The following is a 19487-nucleotide window of genomic DNA, read 5'->3' as shown; positions in this document are numbered from 1 at the left end:
CCTTCCACATTGGAAGCAATACGACGCATATCTCTGACTTCCTGTTTTAGGTCCTTGACTTTATCCTCTAGGCCTTTAACTTTTAGGTGCAAATATTTGTTTTCTACTCTGAGTTCACATACTTTTGCTGGATTCCCGACATCCTCATCTGACAAGTCTTCATTATTCTATTAAATAATATTGTCTCAGTATATAATAATCCAACCTCAGAAAAATCAATTTGACATGAGATAAAAATGCACTTCTGTGGGGCTTTGGTTGTGCAGTCGTCAGAGCAAGGCACTGGCTACAGACTTATGCGAAAAGAGCCAGTCAACGCTCTGCCGAAAGTCGTGGGTTTTCTCCGGGCACTCCAGTTTTCTCCCACATGGAAAGTTGGCAGGATGGGCTAGGATAAACGTAGTTAGGAAAGTAATAGTACAATAGTTGTAAAGATATACAGCCTAGACAAGCAAGTAACACAACTAAGCGCAATACTTGTTGATACTGGAAACTCTTGTTTGCTCGAGTAACACAGTTACATATCTTTAATTATCTATTACATGGTGTCTGTTTCAAAGGGTGGTGAACAACAAAATGAAAAATATGTTGTATTATTTCATTCCTCTTCAGAAATTTTACATTTATAACATAACAATACGTACTGTTCGGTCATTCAAACTATATTTTGCTTTCACCATGGCTACCATATTGTCAGTATTATTGGTGCACATTGTTCTACTGCATTTAGGTTTCTTAGGTGGAGCCTAAAATAACACATTTCAGCCTCTATCTGGTGTTTTGGTGTCACCAGTCTTTAAATAGTTGTCTAAGTGTTTCTTAATGGTTTCAATGTTGTCTGAATGAGAATTTTTTTAATATATTAACATCAGTGTGGGCTACGAAGTTCACTATGTACATTACACCTTACCTGCTCTGTAACAAAACACTCCTGGCATTGCCAACTTCATGTGTTAGTTGTATGAACTACATATTGTATAAACAAGCAATGTGTGTATGCTAACCATCATGCTTTGCACGCTCAAATTATCTATTTCGCGCCTAGTAAATTTGTGGCCATATTAGATTATTCAGATGTCCCTGTTTTCAATCCATAATATTATCGAAACCATTAGAGTGGTAAATTGATCTCTCGAGATTTGAACGCGCGGGATAGATATTATGTACCACATGATCATGTTTTTAGCGCCTTCGCGATAAGAATTTATGTACCACGTGATAAGAATTTTTGCAAGCGGCTCTGACAAACAACAAGCATGGATTTCAGGCGTACGCCAACAAAAAAATGGCTTAAAAATCTTAATTTAGAGCATTATCCTTCACCTTTGAGAATAATGGTTTTGATACTGTGGGGGCGATTGCAGCTATGGATTATGGAGACATTGACGTGATTTTTGAACCGGATGGCCAAAAGCTTGGAGAGCGAAGATTGCTGGAAAAACAAATCAAAATGCTAAAACGAAGGTACTGAACTCTAAAATATTACTGTCTCTATCTGGTGTAAACACGCTGATTTGGATTTTATGTTTGTTTTGTAGTCATTGGTTACTTCGTGCTCTGTCGAAAATATGTTTGATACTGCTGAACAAAATGTTTCATAAGCCAAAGGCGAAGCCTCAAACAAAGCTTCTGATCGGTCAATTAATCGTGTGACAACAGCCAGGAAAGGACTTACTTACCACTGCTGTGAGAGTCCATCTTTATCCGCAGTTAGTCCTTTACAGTCTTATATTTTACATCAAAAAAGTGCGATTGAAGATCAGGAGAGAAATCTGTCTTCCATTGAGAAAGAGCGCGATAATTTCGTTTGAGAACGAACGCCAAATGAAAATAAGTTGTCTACCCTGACTATGCCAACCTGTAGCAAGTGTCACTTGAAAGAGCATCACAATAGACTAAATTGTCCATATCCTAATCTCTGTTCATTGTCAACGTTTTGCAAAAATATTGAAAAACGTCCGCAGGAAAAGCAAACCCTAAAGGAGTTTAACAAGAGAATCAGCGAAGAGCGTAAACGTTTATCGTCTTTGAAAGAAGACCTCAAAAGCAGAGAATACTCATATGAAAGTGTTAAAAATTGGTATGTTACGCTAGTAAGAGAGACACGAAAAATACACGACTGAAATTGACGGTGTATCTATCGAGAACTGGCGTATGATAAATAGGGACAGTAAAATACTTGAACAAGAATTCAAGGGTAAGATTCCCACTCCCGAGGAGGCTAGAAAGGCAATAATGTCAGTCGAAACTCTGGTTCCACACAATACGAGAGGAAAAACGTCCGTTCATGAGCCATATAAAAAGTTGTGGGAATCACATGGGGTTTCGTGGCCCAAATCCCGTGACTTTAACTGTCATTTTAAGTCCTCGAAAATTGGCAGTACATTCACCAGTGCTCGTGCCTGTGATGTTTCAAAGGAAACGCACGACCCTGCACTTTGCTCTCCACAAAGAAAAAAAGCCGTGTTAGCAAGCAATAGTTCATACGTTAAAGACGACTACCAGCTTGCTTTAGGAATGCAAAAGAGTTATGACACATTGCCAGATTCGTTGGATTTAGACGCCTTTGAATCTGCAGAAATCTCTGCAAACGTCGAACGCTCTGCAGACGTTGATCAGGATGAGACTGTCGATCCGAATGAGACTGTCGATCCGAATGAGACTGTAGATGCGAATGAGACTGTTGATCCGAATGAGACACAGCAAATGCCCAATCAATTACCAAACGATGAAGCTTTCACAAATAGAAATACGGAAACGTCTGCATTATGCCTGGGAAATTTCGGCGAAACCCAGAGTCCTAAGTCAACATTAAATTTGTACGCCCTTGCAGAAGCTGCGTTGGAAATGTTAAATTCCGACGATTAGCTAATATGATGTGTTCAATATTTTGTAAACTGTGCAAATACTTTTTCGCAAACTAAAAGTTATTTATAGTACTCACAAACAGGTTTATATTTAGTTTTGTTGACATTGACATGTTAAACATTTTATGTATATTTCGCTGTTCAACCCAGCTTTAAAATCGCAGGTGTGTTTTTACATTGATGTAAAATTTTAAGTTCAATTTTAGTTATATTGTTTTCATTAAACAGTCAAACAAATATGTATTTAGTGTGTCTATAAAATCCAAGCATGTCATTTGTTGAAATTTCTTCCATCGCCTGATAAACGGCTGCATGCAGATTAGCGGATACTAAAGGCTCTATCTCTTCCCTCTTTAAAATAATCTTTAACTTTTGAAAGACAATTTCAACGGGGTTCATTTCAGGTGAATAGGTTGGCAAATAGACAACGTCAACTCCTAGAGTATCAAGCCACTGTCCGAGGGCAAATCCGCCTGCATTGCGATGTGTAGAACAGTTGTCTAGCACAATAATATCGCCCGCCATTAATACTGGATTTCCGTTTGGCTGAAAGCTTCTGCTCGCTTTGGTGAAAAAGTTTAAAAATTCAACAGTATCGGAGGAACCGTCAACAGTATTTGCATACATAACACCGTCCAGACCACCAAGAAAGTTTAATGTAGTATTTTGGGACTTACGAAATCCACCAACTTCGATGCACGGCGTGTTCTTTAGGGAATGGCCGTACCGTTTGTTGCAGTCGGACAGATTGACGCCCATTTCATCAAAAAATTTGAGCCTGTACGGATCAATTTGACTGATAAAATTAAAGTAGTCTTGAGAATAGTCTATATTCTCAGGATTAAATTTGTTTTTTACAGTTCGACACATTCGTCTCCACGTCCAAGCACCTTCACTTATAGAACCTCGAACAGCTCGCCCAATGGCTGAGATTGAGGTTCCGCCAGGTAAATTTCTGTGTTCTAACAAGTCGTTTTTAATTATCTTGTAAGAAGTGGAAGGCTTTTGCGTTTTAATAACGAGCATCAACTCACCCGCTCCTAATTTAGCAGGGTTGCCCGAGATTCGTTTCCTTGGGCTAACAGAATGACTGGCGACAAATTTTTCCCAAATGTCTTTGACAGACTCTGTACTTAGCACCAATTGTGTAGTCCACTGCCCGGGAAAATGTCCTGTATCACTACAACCCCTACCTTTCAAAATATCATCAATAATACTGCCTTGTATAGATTCCTCTACACATTTCCCTCTTGTAAAGAACCGTCCCTTTGAGTTAAATGCCATGTCGAAATTGTTCGATGCCGCTTGCAAAAATTCTTATCACGTGGTACATAAATTCTTATCGCGAAGGCGCTAAAAACATGATCATGTGGTACATAATATCGATCCCGCACGTTCAAATCTCGAGAGATCAATTTACCACTCTAATGGTTTCGATAATATTTTTCAACATCTTATGGGTATACTTGCTCATTTCAAATTAGTTATCCTGAAAACTCCTAAAATAAATATATTTCATGTCCATTGGTTGCAATAGCAATGCGATGAACAACAGAAACAAGGCTACATGTCTTATAAATTCAATATAGTCAGTTACTTCGCAATTTTATGGAAGTATTTTCCCATTCTCAATACTTAAAATATTCAGTGTTGACTGTTAATTGTGTGCTTACCGTTCAACTTCACAATCGTTGCAGTGGAAAACGTTGAAGCAATATCGTCTATCTTTATTGGCCATCGAACGACGACTTTTTTATTTGATAATGAGCAAAGATCGTTTGTTAACTTGCTTTTGTCTTTGTTGAGAATCCATGATGTCTCGCCAATCTCGCATGTGTGGTCATCAAATTCGAATATGGCAAATTTCATTTTGACAGACAATATGAAAAGCCTGAAAATCCTTCACAGAGTCAGAGCAAAGCACTGAAAAATCACAGTAAATTTGAATAAAGCTTTCAGAAAATGGCGGGATGTATTATCATATGGTTTCCCACAAATCATTGCGAAAATGCACCTGTTGTCTTGACCGCTGACCAACGTAAACACCATATGGAATTTTGAATTTTCAAAGTTTTCTTCGTTCAAAGCTGTGTTTTTACCTTCGTAAAACGAAGTTTAACTAACTAATACATGATGGCACAAGGCGAGGACCTTACAAACAATATAAGGTGAATGGAAGTAGTAATATTCCGAGAAGAACCAACTACAGGAAACGTCTGCGATTGCAGTTGGAAGCTACATCAACCTCAAGAAGAGCTCTTGAACAAGTCGAGGTTTGTCTGCCTCTGTTTATATCACCTTTTTTGCATGTGTTTGTATCTTGCAAAGTGTATAATTATTTTATCATTATTGAATACAAAGTATGATTAATTCTTTGTATGGGTCAATTTTAGGAAGGTCTATTCAACGACTCTGAACGTGAAAATACTGACCAGCAGGTATGATACATTTTATATTTCTATTCAGATTTGTTACTCTCAGTAATGCTTGTGATCAGGGACCGCAGAAGTTTTTCAAGGTTATATCTGATATATTATATCTGATAATGGAACACAAGAACTGTGGAATGGTTTCACACACCTTATAATTACATTCCCTGTCACAGGAAACCAGGATACCCAGAGAAAATGCCATTTAAATTTGAAATTCATATTCATTAATATATTTATTCAATATTTCAAGTTTTCAAATTACTTTGGAATGTACATACCATACTATTTATTGATCACACATTAATTTTAGGGCCTGGATGATAACAATGAATTGCTGATACAACAAGAAGATAGCAGCAGTAACTCTGGTGAATTTGAAGGTGAAAACATGCAGGTATTTATTTAGTTACCATAACAAATTGTTATACCTGCTAGATCTTCCAGTGTTAGTATACTTGTATTTAAAAAAAAAAATTGGTAATGCATCACCACCATGTTGGTGGTGTTATACATAAAAATCAAAACTTACTTGTCAATTGATTTATTCGATGTTTGAATTTTGGCAAGTTAAAGCACTTATTGTAGTTCACGTTTTAGAAGATATAATGAATGCAAATATATTTATTTCTCATACATTAATTTTAGGACCTGGATGAACATAACAATGAATTACTTATACAACAACAAGATAGCAGCAGTAACTCTATGAATTTGATGATGGAATTGTGCAGGTATTTGTTTAATTACTGTACCATACAAATTCGCATAGAAATTTATGCTGTTTGAGAAGTAATAAATAAATAATAAAAATAGGCTAAATAATAAAAAGGTAATAAAAATAGGCTAAATATTGATATAACCATATAATGTATGTAATAACATTAAATTGTCTTTTGTAGAACAGAAGGTGTTCTAGCAATGATGATGATACAGATGATTATTCAGATGATCAATCAGATGGAGAGAATGATGTAAGATAAGATTATAAGTATTTAAAATTATATAACATTTTTACTAAGAGTACCCTGGGTCTTGTTCCACTGCTAGTAAAATCGTCATGTGTTAAACAGATCTATGCATGCTAAGCAATTCGTAAATTAATGTACATTTAAATTGCAATTCGTAAGGCGTGGATATTGAAGATGGTAATGAACCTGTTTACCAAGGAGCAATAATTACCAGAGCACAAAGTATTTTGATTTTGTTGTCGTTTCTCCTGCGCCATGGCTTGACAGATGCAGCTCTGACAGATCTACTAGGAATACTGAATTTGCATTTCCCAAGTATTTTTCCAACTTCAAAGTACAAATTTTACAACACATTTAATTCAACTGAATCACAGGTATGTATAGAGTAATTAATTGGACTATATGTCTTCCAAAATATCTCATGGGTATACGAAGCATATGAGATAAGTTAACCTAAAACACAAAGTTTGTTCCCTTTGGGATATAAAATGCATTCTAATCGTGCGAGAATTAATAAAACTGTAGAAATTTGCCTGGAACTCTACGGCCTTTTACATTCCTGCCAAAAGTTCCGGCTAATTTGAATTTCAAAGGTGTCAGTTTTTTTCGACTCACCCTGTATATATATATATATATAGGAGTTGAATATAGTTTACAGCACAAACTTACAGCGTTAAATACTTTACAGCACAAACTTACATGTATGTGCTATTCTGGACTGGTGTATCACATGGTGACCATTACCTGGTTATTAACATGGTACTAACATGATTACTACCATGATATATGCTGCAATCAGTGGCACTAAAATGTGGGACACTTGTTTTAAGGTTATTTTAGTAAGTGTCAAATTAACTTTGTTAGAGGTTTCCTAGTGACTACTAGCTTTAACCGATTTTGAAATGTATAGAAGCTATTAAATCTAAAGGATTTCTACATTGAATTTTGTCACTGATTGTACATGTTTGATTATATTTTAGGTGCACTTTTATTGCCCTGTGTGTGCTGCCTACTTGGGAAAAGACAAGGTTGCAAAACCCTGCAATGACTGTGGAGAGGAATTCATCCCTGATGACTGCATTAAAAGTGGTAATTTTTTCTTGTACATCCCCTTGAAGCAGCAGCTTACTGACCTGTTAAGTGATCCAAAAATACATTCCTATTTGACGAATCATGACCTGACTACCCAAACCATCTATATATCAGACATAACTTCATCTTTGCTGTACAGGAAACTCGTACAGAAACATCGCCTTTCAGGGAATGACATTACACTAACGTGGAGCACAGATGGTGTACCTGTATTCAAATCATCATTGTACTCCATTTGGCCAATTCAGTCCATGGTGAATGAGCTGCCTCCACATCTATGATCGAAGAACATTCTAATGATGGGGCTATGGTTTGGCCAAAATTGAGGGGATTCAACGTAAAGTTTTTCCTCTCATATGCGCTGCCGACTCTCCTGCACATGCCATAGTTAAAAATTGCAAGCAATTTAATGGCAAGCATGGGTGCGACTGGTGCGAGCATCCAGGAGAATGTGTGGTGAGAGAAAATGGTCCACCAACCCGCTACTACCCCTCTCGTGGTGATCCTGTCTTAAGAACAGCGAAGAAGCAAGGGCAGTATGCCATTCAAGCCACTGAGACAGGTGAAGCTGTCATGGGTGTGAAAGGGATTTCCATTATTGATGGATTTCCAACTTTTGATATCGTGCAAGGTTTGACACCTGAGTATATGCACTCCGTTTGCCAAGGTGTTGTGCGTCAGCTGTCTAATTTATGGCTAGACTAAAAAAATCATGATAGTGATTTTTATATTGGTCGGCAAAAAGCACAGCTTGACGAGAGGTTGACATCAATTTCTCCACCTTCCGAAATTACACATGCTCCCCCGTTCTTTAGAAGAACGGAAATTTTGGAAAGCCTCTGAGTGGAGAGCATTTATGTTCTATGGTTTGGTGATACTTCGAGGTATTCTTCCTGACGTGTACTTGAGGCATTTCTTTCTCTTTGTCCATGGAATCTACATTCTCTTGGGTGATAATATCACCCATTCTCAAGTAGATTTGGCAGAAGAGTCCTTAAAGAAATTTGTTGTGCAAATGGAAGATTTGTACGGGTTATCTTCATGTACATTTAATGTGCATCAGCTGACCCACTTAGCAAATGGAGTCGGAAATTGTGGGCCATTATGGGCTACGTCGGCTTTCATGTTTGAAGCTAACAACCACATGTTACTCAAGATGTTTCATGGCACCCAGTACATTCCTAGGCAGATCAGTGAAACATTTATGCTTGCTCCCAAGTCACATGTAATTGCTAGGCGCTATTTCAATGATGACACACATCCTGCAGTTTTTCATATGTACCAGAAGTTATCAGGTGCGAGTATACATCAGAAGAATTCCCATGTGCTGGATGACAACATCACTGGACTCGGTAATGGAAAGCCTGCAATATTAACTGCATCGCAAGTTCTGGCGGTAATGCACTTGACAAATTTAATGGTGCACAATCACTCAGCCATTGTGTTTGATAGGTTTATTGCCAATAACCAATTATACACAAGTGAAACGGTCAGCTCGGCATCACAACTTTGCTGTAAGTGTTCAACACCCCAAGTTCAAATATGGCAATATTTCCGGCTTGTACATTGTCAAACCAGAATGTGACTGCAATGGGGCTGAATTACAGCAGTACTACAAATGTACCAAGTACAACATTGTCCTGGTGAACTCCATGAAATGCACTGGTCAACGATTGTACAGAAATTCGAACTGTCAAATTAACTGTCATTTTGTGGAAGTAGTTGAAGACACCAGGGTATTTGGACTATTCCCTTCAGTGATGGACGTCAGGAAATGCATCACAATAGAACTAGGAAATAGATGTTTTATGTGTGCATTGCCCTGTCGCTTTTATGGTGATTACGCATATTGATGGACATGCAAATTGTGAACAAAATAACATTCTCTGACTATGTATGTGTTATACATAATTTGTATTAAGAACATCAGTTATCGAATTATATTCACTACAGATTCATTTCAAACAGTTTAACACATATTTGCATTTTTCTTTCTATAGGCATTCCCTTTAAATTAAATTTCCTATTGGAATTTATATTGGATTCCTATTGGAATTTCTATTGGAATTCCAATTGCAAGATTATTCCAATTGGATTCAATTGCAATTCCAATTGGAATTGATTATTCCAATTGGAATTCCAATTGGATCCAATTGAATTTTTTTGTAAGGGAGGAATGTGTCCATCCGACCCAGGCCTTTTGCAGTTGCGTTTGTTGCACGACTTTTTTTCAAAACATTGATATTTTTTAGTGTTTCAGCCCCTATATCTCAAAACGTAGAAGTTTAAATCAAAATCTAATCTACAGGGTGTATAAAAAAAAATGTCCCAAATGTAAAATTTTCGTTTTTCAGGATATTTTGTAGAATTTGGCAAATTTTTGTGTTCGTAGAGATAGTTAAGATTTATCTGGTATACCTAGGCCATGTTTGGTTTTTCATTAACAAAATTATGTTACCGGGGGGGGGGGTTCCTTTCCACTGATATTGAGAGGGCTTGCCCACGAAAATGTGAAGCTGAAATTGAGACATTATTTAGCTGTCTAAAAGTAGGGAAGTTTTTGAATAAACTGTCGAAGTTTCAGGAAAAATAATGCATACTGGGAGCAACACGCGACCCCTAAAGGTGACAAATATTTCATTGCGCGCAGTGGATTAAATGCATCGTTGATTTTAGCGTGACCGATCTCATACAAGGTGGGCAAATGAATAAATTAAAGAAACTGAACACAAAAACAAAGCGATTTATTCGTGATGTTAATCCTCAGCATGTCCACCATTTCATTCTAAGCAAACTGTGGCTCGCCTAAGCATAGTAAACACTGAACAGCGAACCATTTGTCTGTCCATTCGCCAAGATTTGCCGGTGGTAGCGTAGGCAATTTGCCAGAAAGGATTTCGAACGAAATTGAGAATTTGAGGCAGGACAGACAAAGGGTTCGTCGTTCAGTGTTTACAATTTCATACCAATTTCAGCGGTATTTTTTAATGCTTGGTGCTCAAATCTCGTACCACTCCTTTAACAGTCGCCATCTTGTTTGTGTGGTAATAATTAGAAGTTCTCGACTTTCTTTCGGATAAACGATTTTTGGGGTGCTCTGATTGGCTAAGGGTTACTGTTAGTAGCTAACAAGACAATAGCATTATATTGCTTCGCAAATACAAAAATGATTCATCGAGAAAAGTGATAAGACATTCTTTTGTTCAGGAAAAATACAGTTATAGGCAAAGAATCGTGTATTGTTACCTGTCGGTCGTGTAGTATCAGCAGACACATGAGCCAAATGAACACTCAAGCTCATGGATCTGGCAGTTTCAAATAACATCATTTATTGATGTAATATTGACAGTGTTCTACTGCCAAAATATTTCTCAAAGAAGAAAAAAGTTAATTCTCAAACATTTAAATACGTTATTATATAAGATATTTTCATACGTGGAATGTGATAATGGTCAGTTTCCGAAAAAGGAATAACGAACAACTTATCAAGTATTGACAAGTAATCCAAATGAACTAATGAGAGATAATTTTTTTCACAAAATGCTTACATACAGTGTCACCATGTACATAGAATTCTTCATTTTTGTGATGTCATGTATGTGATAATCAATTATGTTACTAATGTGATGTCGATGTAATGTGATGTCTGTTCTCTTTGTTTAGTCATATGAAATAATACAAGAATGTTAAATAATCTTCAAATAGAAAAACGTGTTACTATGAATATTATGTTAATTATATTTTCATAAAGAATGGATGAAACCACTTTAAGACTATAATTTTAACACCTGACAATATTGTTTATCTGGAACTGCTGATATGTGATGAGGTTATATTGCACATACAAAATTATGAGCCAACAACAGGGGCCGGTTGTATCAAGCCCGTTTAGCTTAAACAGTGGATAAGTCAAAATTAAATAACACTCTTACAACTCTCTTGAATGAGTCAACTTGAATATTATGCACTGAATTTGTAGTTGTAAACAGTATCTTTGTATTGAGGTCAAAAACATTTTGTTTGCTTCTTGAATAAAACGGCAGGCTTGCTTTCTATTTTGAACGTATCTATCGTTTAAGCTAAACAGGCTTGATACAACCGGCCCCAGTACTGTATCAACCCTGGTATTACCATTTGCGTTCAAGCTTGCGGCGTGCGATTTTAAAACATACGTTTGCTGTTTCAAAACGTACGTTTTGTCACGCCCCCTTTCATGTTTGGGTTATTTGTAAATCGGTTTTAAAATACCGAATGCAGCTATTTGAAAAAAGAAAACTGCTCCTATATAGGTTAACTTTTCTCACAGAGTAAGGTTCCATTTGTAATTGCTTTAAAACACTTCTGCAAACGTTGCAAATGTAATAAACCAATTTTATGGAAAAAGTACTAAATTAACTGTGAAAAGCGGCAGTAATCTTTGTAGAGTCAATCAAAATAGCACCTAATTAGAGATTATGATGTCATCATATTCTAAAAATAAACGTTTTGTTGCATATTTGACTGTTGAGTAGCGTGAAGTGTTGTATTATTACCATTTGCGTTCAAGCTTGCGGCGTACGATTTTAAAACGTACATTTCATGTTTTAAAACGTACGTTTGCCGTTTCAAAACATAAGTTTTGTCACGCCCCCTCATGTTTGGGTTATTTGTAAATACGGTTTTGAAATACTGAATGCAGCTATTTGAAAAAAGAAAACTGCGCCTATATAGGTTTACTTTTCTCACAGAGTAAGGTTCTAAGGTTTCGAACGAACTTCTTACGGTGAAGGGCAAACAGGCTGATGCTTTCCAAGATGGTAAAACGTACCTGTTTGACAAAGTCTGGGTAAGATTGGTCAAAGAAGAAATCCGAAGATGAATGTACAATAACTGAAACAGAGGACTTAAACGAAGATCTTCCTGCCGTTGATGTTGTGTCTACTGTGAAACAAGCAACGGTAGACATACTTGGAGTGACAAACACGTCAAAAACTACACGCTGTTGCTCCTGCTCAAAGACAGTTGTCATAACTGGCTTGTTGGCATTTTGTGACAACTGCAAGATGTCACAAAAACCAACACGCTGCACACCTCATTGGTACCTACGCCTTTTTGTCGAAATGGTTGGTGAACCAGCAAACAAACTCCGACTGACTTGCTTTTAATGATGTGGCAACGAAGTTCCTCGGCATTTGTAAAATTCCCCAAACGTCCTCAGAAGAGCAGCTCACTGTCGCAATTTTAAATTTGAACTCTGTCATCGTCACATGATTCTCAAAACAAACAAGTTAATTGATGTAGAGACTGTTGAAAAATTTATTTAGATATATTGTTATAGAAATTACACAGACTATATGGTACTTGTAATAAGACGATAATTGTTGCGTTCGATTATGTTAAGACTATCTGAACTTTATTAGTTTGTTTAAATTTTCTTACATTTATATTAATAAAGCTGCCAGTTTTCAGACATTTGCTTTGTGCTAGAAAGTTTTATTTGTTACTGTGTATAAGAACGGAATAAATTTCCCCCCATACACAAATAGCAAATAGAACACAACACACTATTTGTCATAAAAACTGGTTTGTTGTAAAGGCTTCTGGATTTTGTTGAAATTTAATTGTAATAAAAAATTACTTAAACATCCCATTGTTACTGTTCATAAATCACAATTTTACTCTACGTTTTACCATAGCCAAACCCAAAGTTGTCACTGAATACATTCAACATCAGCTTGAAACCTTGTTGCCCATTGCGCATTCAATGCTTTAAAATGCGTAACAGTAGAAGAATAGAGTTTTCGAAAGAGTACATGTTACTTAACTGGAGCGCGCATAATATTGTCTTTTGAGTAACAAATGTGTGACTAGGCCCATAGCTATCAGTTCAATACCATTTCTATCTTCGATTCGCCGCTTCTGTTTATATTTCAGCAATCGCAATTTAATTCCATGTCAAAAAACAAATTAAATTTAAAATACTATTGAGTAGCATACGTTTTTTGGCAGACTGATTTAAGCTTGCATCGTTCCTGGTAACGCGCAAATCCACTGAGAGGGTATATGTGCAACTAAACGTCCTCCCAGGCAGCATTTCACTTGCGATAGTAACCTCTAGTTATTATAATAATTGTTAACATAAACTAAAAAACAAATATCAACATTGTAAAACAAGTGTTGCCTTCAAGGCAAGCAGAATTCTGTTTGATTTTTATGTTATGATGTGCACCAATTTGGGCGTGGTATTGCTTTGATTGTTACTCCCCTTTTTGAGTGAGATCAATTGCCAGTTATATTCTAAATACAAGGTCTTACCTGTAAAGCTGTGATAGCCTACCAGATGTTTCATTTTTGCACATGAAGGCTTTCATTTTTGCACATGAAGGCAATAAAAAAGCTAACATTTCCTTGAGAACTCAGACTTATATCAATTGATTAAGAGACATATGGGTGATCATAGGTGTCTTAACTCGCCAAAAGAATCTTTACATGAACAATTAAATTAATTAATGGGTAGAAATTGAAATATCAATAGAAATATGTTACATAATTAATCATGTGACACATGTCACATGACTTATAAGTATTCTGGACACTTTATATTATAGTTGTTATATTCACATAGTAGCATGCTAGAGAAGACACAATAAAGCTTTTATGAAAACATAACATGGTGGCAGCGGTGTAAAGATATAATTAAAGGAGATCAAAGAAGCCAGATTAGGCTACTGAAATCTGGATCTGAAATCTAGAAATTAAGCCGAGAATTGGAGGACACATAAACAACGCTGGAAGAACTACATAATTGTGACACACAACCAGAAGAATATCGAGTCGCATTATTCCTATATTGCATAGGACAAGAAGTTGTAAAGTTTACAATAGTTTCGATTTAGTGCCTGAAGACGAACGCAAGTTAGTAAAGATTATTGATGAGTTTGATAAGTATGCGATTGGCCAAGTTAATGAAAGTATGAACGATACAACTTCAACAGCTGTGGTCAACAAGACGGGGAAACAATTGATGAGTATGTCGCCAAACTAAGAACATTGGCACAAACATGTGGTTTCTGTGTTTCCTTGCATGATTCACTTATTCGCGATAGGATTGTGCTGGGGGTGGCTGATGCTAGCACATGGAAACGACTGCTACAGCATTCGAAATCAACTTTACAAGAAAGCATTGAAATATGCCAAAGTTTTGAAGTGACCAATTCGCAGATTAGACAGATGGGCGAACAGAATAAATTAGACGAAGTAAACAAAGTGCAATCAATCAAATCGAGAACAAAGCAGGGCGGAGCAAGGAACAAAACAAAGTATGGTGAATCCAAACAAGAGTCATCACAATACAAAGCGTGTGGATATTGTGGAAAAAAGCATAAGTTTGGACGAGAATCGTGTCCAGCATGGGGTGAGACGTGTAATTCATGTGGAAAGCGGAATAATTTCCCAAAGCAATGCAGACAACACAGGAGAGACAATACGAACCAAGTGAAAGAAGCAGACTCGAGCTCCGACTGTGAGTATATTGATAGTGTGACTCTGAAACCAGAAAAGATAAGCTCGATTAATCAACAGTTATCGAAAGAAGTATATGCTAAAATGATTGTGAGAGGCAACCAAATTAAATTCCATGTCGATTGCAGGGCAACCGTAAACGTGTTACCAATGAAGTATTTAGTAGGTAAAAACATTCAACCAACAGATAGAACTCTACAGATGTGGAATAAGACAGGATTAAAGCCAAAGGAAACTTGCAGTCTTACAATAAGGAACCCAAAAAATGACAGGAAATATTCCGCGGAATTTATGGCAGTTCGAGAGAATTTGACACCATTATACTCCGGGGCTAAAGCGATTCAACGCATGGGAATTGTTGAAATACATAAAGAGAACTTTGAACAAATAGCCAAAGTGAATAGTTGTATCAATGACGCAACAGGTGCACAATCAACAATGACAGTTACGAACCAAATAATTGAAGAATTTGCGGACTTGTTCGAAGGAGATCTGGGTACGCTAGTGGGAGAACAACATCTAAAAGTGGATACAACCAACAGTACAACCAACGACAGCTCCATCAAGACGAGTGCCATTGGCCATAAAAGCAAAGGTGAAAGAGGAGTTAATGCAACTAATGAATCTTGGGGTTATACAACCAGTTGATGTGAACCCACTGACTGGGTCAGCAATATAGTTGTGACAACAAAACCATCTGGCAAATTACGCATCTGCATCTATCCCAAACAGCTGAACAAGGCCCTCAAACGTGAGAGGTATCCCATACAGTTATTGAAGATGTGATGCCAGATATAGCCAAAGCCAAAGTTTTTACAAAGGTGGACTCCCGGAATGGTTATTGGCATGTGATGTTGGACGAAGAGTCCAGTAGATTGACAATATCTGACACGCCGTTCAGGAGATATCGTTGGAAACAGTTACCCTTCGGGATCAGCGTTGCATCAGAGACCTTTCAGAAAAGGATCCATCAAGCCTTGGAACGGCTTGAAGGAGTGCTTGCCATACATGACAACATGGTCATATACAGAGTTGGTGACACTACTGCGACAGTTGGTGACAGACTTTCTCACAAGATAGGGAAACGGGAGTGAAGCTCAACAGAAGACAGTTGGAGTTATGCTGTACGGAAATTCCATTTATGGGTCATCTTGTAACATCTGAAAGGTTGAAAGCAGAGCCTTTCTGACTAGCAGTGCCAACACACAAGGAGAATTCGAAAGAATCAACGCACTCAAAGCCATTCCACTTTCTAAAGAGATAAAAGAACAGATCAAAAGAGATGCTGAGCACAATGATGTTCTAAAGAGACGCTGAGCACGATGATGAGGGTGGCCTGAGCAGAAGCAAGATCTACCAACCATGCTTCATCCATAATTACAGCTACAGAGATGAGCTTAGCGTGTACGATGGTCTGGTCTTCAAGGGAGAATGATTGGTCATTCCAAAGGGAACGCAACAGCAAAAGAAGCTTGATGTACATAAATCACATATTGGTGTAAATGGGTGTTTAAAGAGAGCTCGGGAATGCATGTTTTGGCCATAGTTCATAGGTCAGTGCGAGACGTTTCGAAGATATAAGACTCTACAACAGAAAGAAACACTGATGAGCCACTAGATAACAGAGCGACCATGGAGAAAAAGTGGGCGCTGACATTTTTACCATTGGTGACAACAACTACCGTATTGGTAGATTCTTACTCCGATTTCTGGGAGATAAACTGCCTCGAACATACCATGGCCGGTACATGTATTAGAAAAATAAAAGGTCATTTTGCCAGGAATGGAATTCCGGATATCCTTGTCAACAACAATGGTAGCCAGTTTGTCTCTGAGAGATTTGGAAACTTTGCAAATTTGTGCGGTTTCGAACATTGTGTAAGCAGCCCTGGACACCAGCAAGCCAATGGAAAGGCAGAATCTGCTGTAAAATCTGCAAAGAAGCTGATATGTAAGGCGGTTGAAACTGGAAATGATCCCTACCTGGCGATCTTGGCTCATAGAAATAAATTACCCCCACTGAAGAAGCGGAGTCCAGTCCAGCCCAGAGATTACTTGGTAGACAATGCAAAACCCTCCTACCGACCCACTACTGAGTTGCTCAGGCCGGAGAGGATTCCAAATACAAAGATCATGAAACAGAGGAAAGAACGAAACAAGCAAAATACTACAATGTTGGTGCTAAAGATCTGTTGCCTTCTGGAAGAGGGAGATACTGTGCAAATGCGGCCATTCAGACTTGGACAGAAATCGTGGGATCAAGCAACAGTTAAAGAAAGATATGATGAACGGTCATATGAGGTAGAGACTGATAGGGAAAATTACCGACGAAACAGAGTGGATATTAAGAAGACGATGGAGCAAAGTGAATGAGACCCAGCCAGAGATACTGGAAGTGTCAGGAAACGAGCGACATACCGTTCCAGCGATTAAGGGTAACAATGATAAGCAAAGAGTAACATACATGTTCAACGATGCAGCAACGGGCAGCTATGAAGATCAGTACAAAGCTCAAGATCCTCCGGTAGCACAATAATCACATAGACCAAGACGATTGAGAAAGAAACCCAGTAACTTGAAAGACTATGTCATGAACAAAATTATTAAAATTATCATCCTATTCATTAACTTTAACATTTTGAACTTAATAATTACAGTTCTATTATCATTCTTAAAAGAAAACTGAAAAAAAGAAGAAAACTGAAAAAAAGAACAACACTTCATAACCTACAATCTTATGCAAAATTAACGAGACACTACATACTCCCGCACCCTGTTTCAATGTTGGGTAGTGATGGTTTTCACTATTCGAGGTGTTAGTCTTCATTAACTGTTAAAATACAACATTGAGATAGGGGGAAGGGGGATCAACATTGAAAACTCATGGTGGCACATATTATATTGCATGGGATTGTCTATAGTATAGTAATAAAGGCGTGCCAGCACATTAACACACTATGTCAAGTATGTGATGAAAGTTATGACGCGTTGCAGTTCCAGCTAGAATTAGCGAGAAATGGGGAACAAGCGCAAGTCAAAATACACTAAAAAATTATGTAATGAACTAAAAAAGGAGAGGACAAAATACTTATAAGCCAGTGGTGCAAAAAGCCCAAACATAATGTTCACCAAACGTTTCACAGAGACAAAGGCAGACAAAACAAAACAGCTGAGTAAAGTGCAAGGATCCGGATGGCTATTGACTCTAAGACAAGAGCTTTGGTGTTTTATTTGGCCAAAATGAAAGGACTTTCCATCAGAAAAGTAGCAAAAGTATGCAACGTTTCAAGAGCAGCGTATGGAGGATTAGCAAAATGGGTATGAACGACCAGAAATGTGATAAAACACCAAAAGAACCAGGGGAAGACCACGGAAATTAAATGCGTGCCAGGAAAGAAAACTTCGGCGCTCCATTCAAACATTAAGACAGCGAGAGGGGAACTTCACAATCAAGAGACTAATGGAAAACTCTTGCATTTCCCAAATGATGTCTCGGAGAGTACGATTTCTCGATTTCTGAATAGAGAGGGTTATTACTACCTACAAGCTCGTAAAAAGGGACTTTTAACAAAGCAGACATGAAGAAAAGTAGAGTTTTTGCACACAGAATGAGAAACGAGTTTTTGGATGATATTTGGACAAAAACCATCGCATTTTATCTAGATGGCACGGGGTTTACCTATAAAAGAAATCCTTTGGATCAAGCTTTGTGTCCTAGAGCAAGAGTGTGGCGTAAAAAGAGTGAAGGACTAATGCAAGGATGCACCACAAAGGGAGCAAAACGGGCACTGGGGGACGAGTGGTGAAGCTTATGGTAGCTATCAGTTTCGCCAAAGGTGTGATCATATGCGAACCTTATGAGAAAATGAATGGCAGTTATTTTGCGACGTTTATTGACGAGAACTTCGAAACGATGTTTTCAATGGCAGATAAAGGGCCAAGACGACTGTGGATACAGGACGGAGACCCAAGTCAAAATTCAGCGATGGCTCGCGCAGCCATGCAACATGCGAACTGTGAACTTCGAAAAATCCCTCCAAGAAGCCCTGATCTCAACCCAATTGAAAATATTTTTAAATTAGTTTCAGATAGGTTGCGTGAACAAGCAATCAAATGCAAAATCACGAAGGAAACCTTCGAGGAATTCCAACTTAGATTGATATCTACAGTTAAATCTATTCCCGTAGACATAATAAACAATACAATAGCGTCAATGCCGAATCGCTTGGCAGAAATTATTAAGAAAAAAGGACAACGTTTGAAATATTAGATTCTAGAACTTAAGCTTACAAATACTCTTGTGACTTAAATCATTAATATTTACAAAAAGCCGATATTACTGCATATGATTATTATATACAATGTCCATGCATTGCAAGGACGAGGACAAGGTAACATTATACGCATGAGAGAATATAGACCGAATGTCCTTTATATATGTTTAAACCGTGGTAAATGTAACATAGGAGTGACAACATCGACTAATGTACATATATCATATGTTTGTAGAACGATTGACAGTGTATTATTGCCGATTCTATGCATCAATAAGCTACATTGATTTATGATTGGAACGTTATTTAATAATTAACGAGTTACCGAGACGGTTCACCATTTAAAAATTTCCA

General features: G+C 37.5%; 1 protein-coding gene across 1 annotated transcript; it reads left to right on the top strand.

Moving 5' to 3' along the window:
• The first annotated feature begins 16596 nt into the window (after positions 1 to 16596).
• LOC114535819 lies at positions 16597 to 17232 on the top strand. Its single transcript, XM_028557140.1, has one exon. It carries the CDS (start codon positions 16597 to 16599, stop codon positions 17230 to 17232), a length of 636 nt encoding a protein of 211 aa, XP_028412941.1.
• Positions 17233 to 19487: the final 2255 nt, after the last annotated feature.

Source organism: Dendronephthya gigantea, unplaced genomic scaffold, assembly GCF_004324835.1.
Source record: "Dendronephthya gigantea isolate DGI-Jeju-01 unplaced genomic scaffold, DenGig_1.0 000126F, whole genome shotgun sequence".
NCBI lineage: Eukaryota > Metazoa > Cnidaria > Anthozoa > Malacalcyonacea > Nephtheidae > Dendronephthya > Dendronephthya gigantea.
Note: the sequence above shows the minus strand (reverse complement) of the source record. Positions and strands in the feature narration are given on the sequence as shown.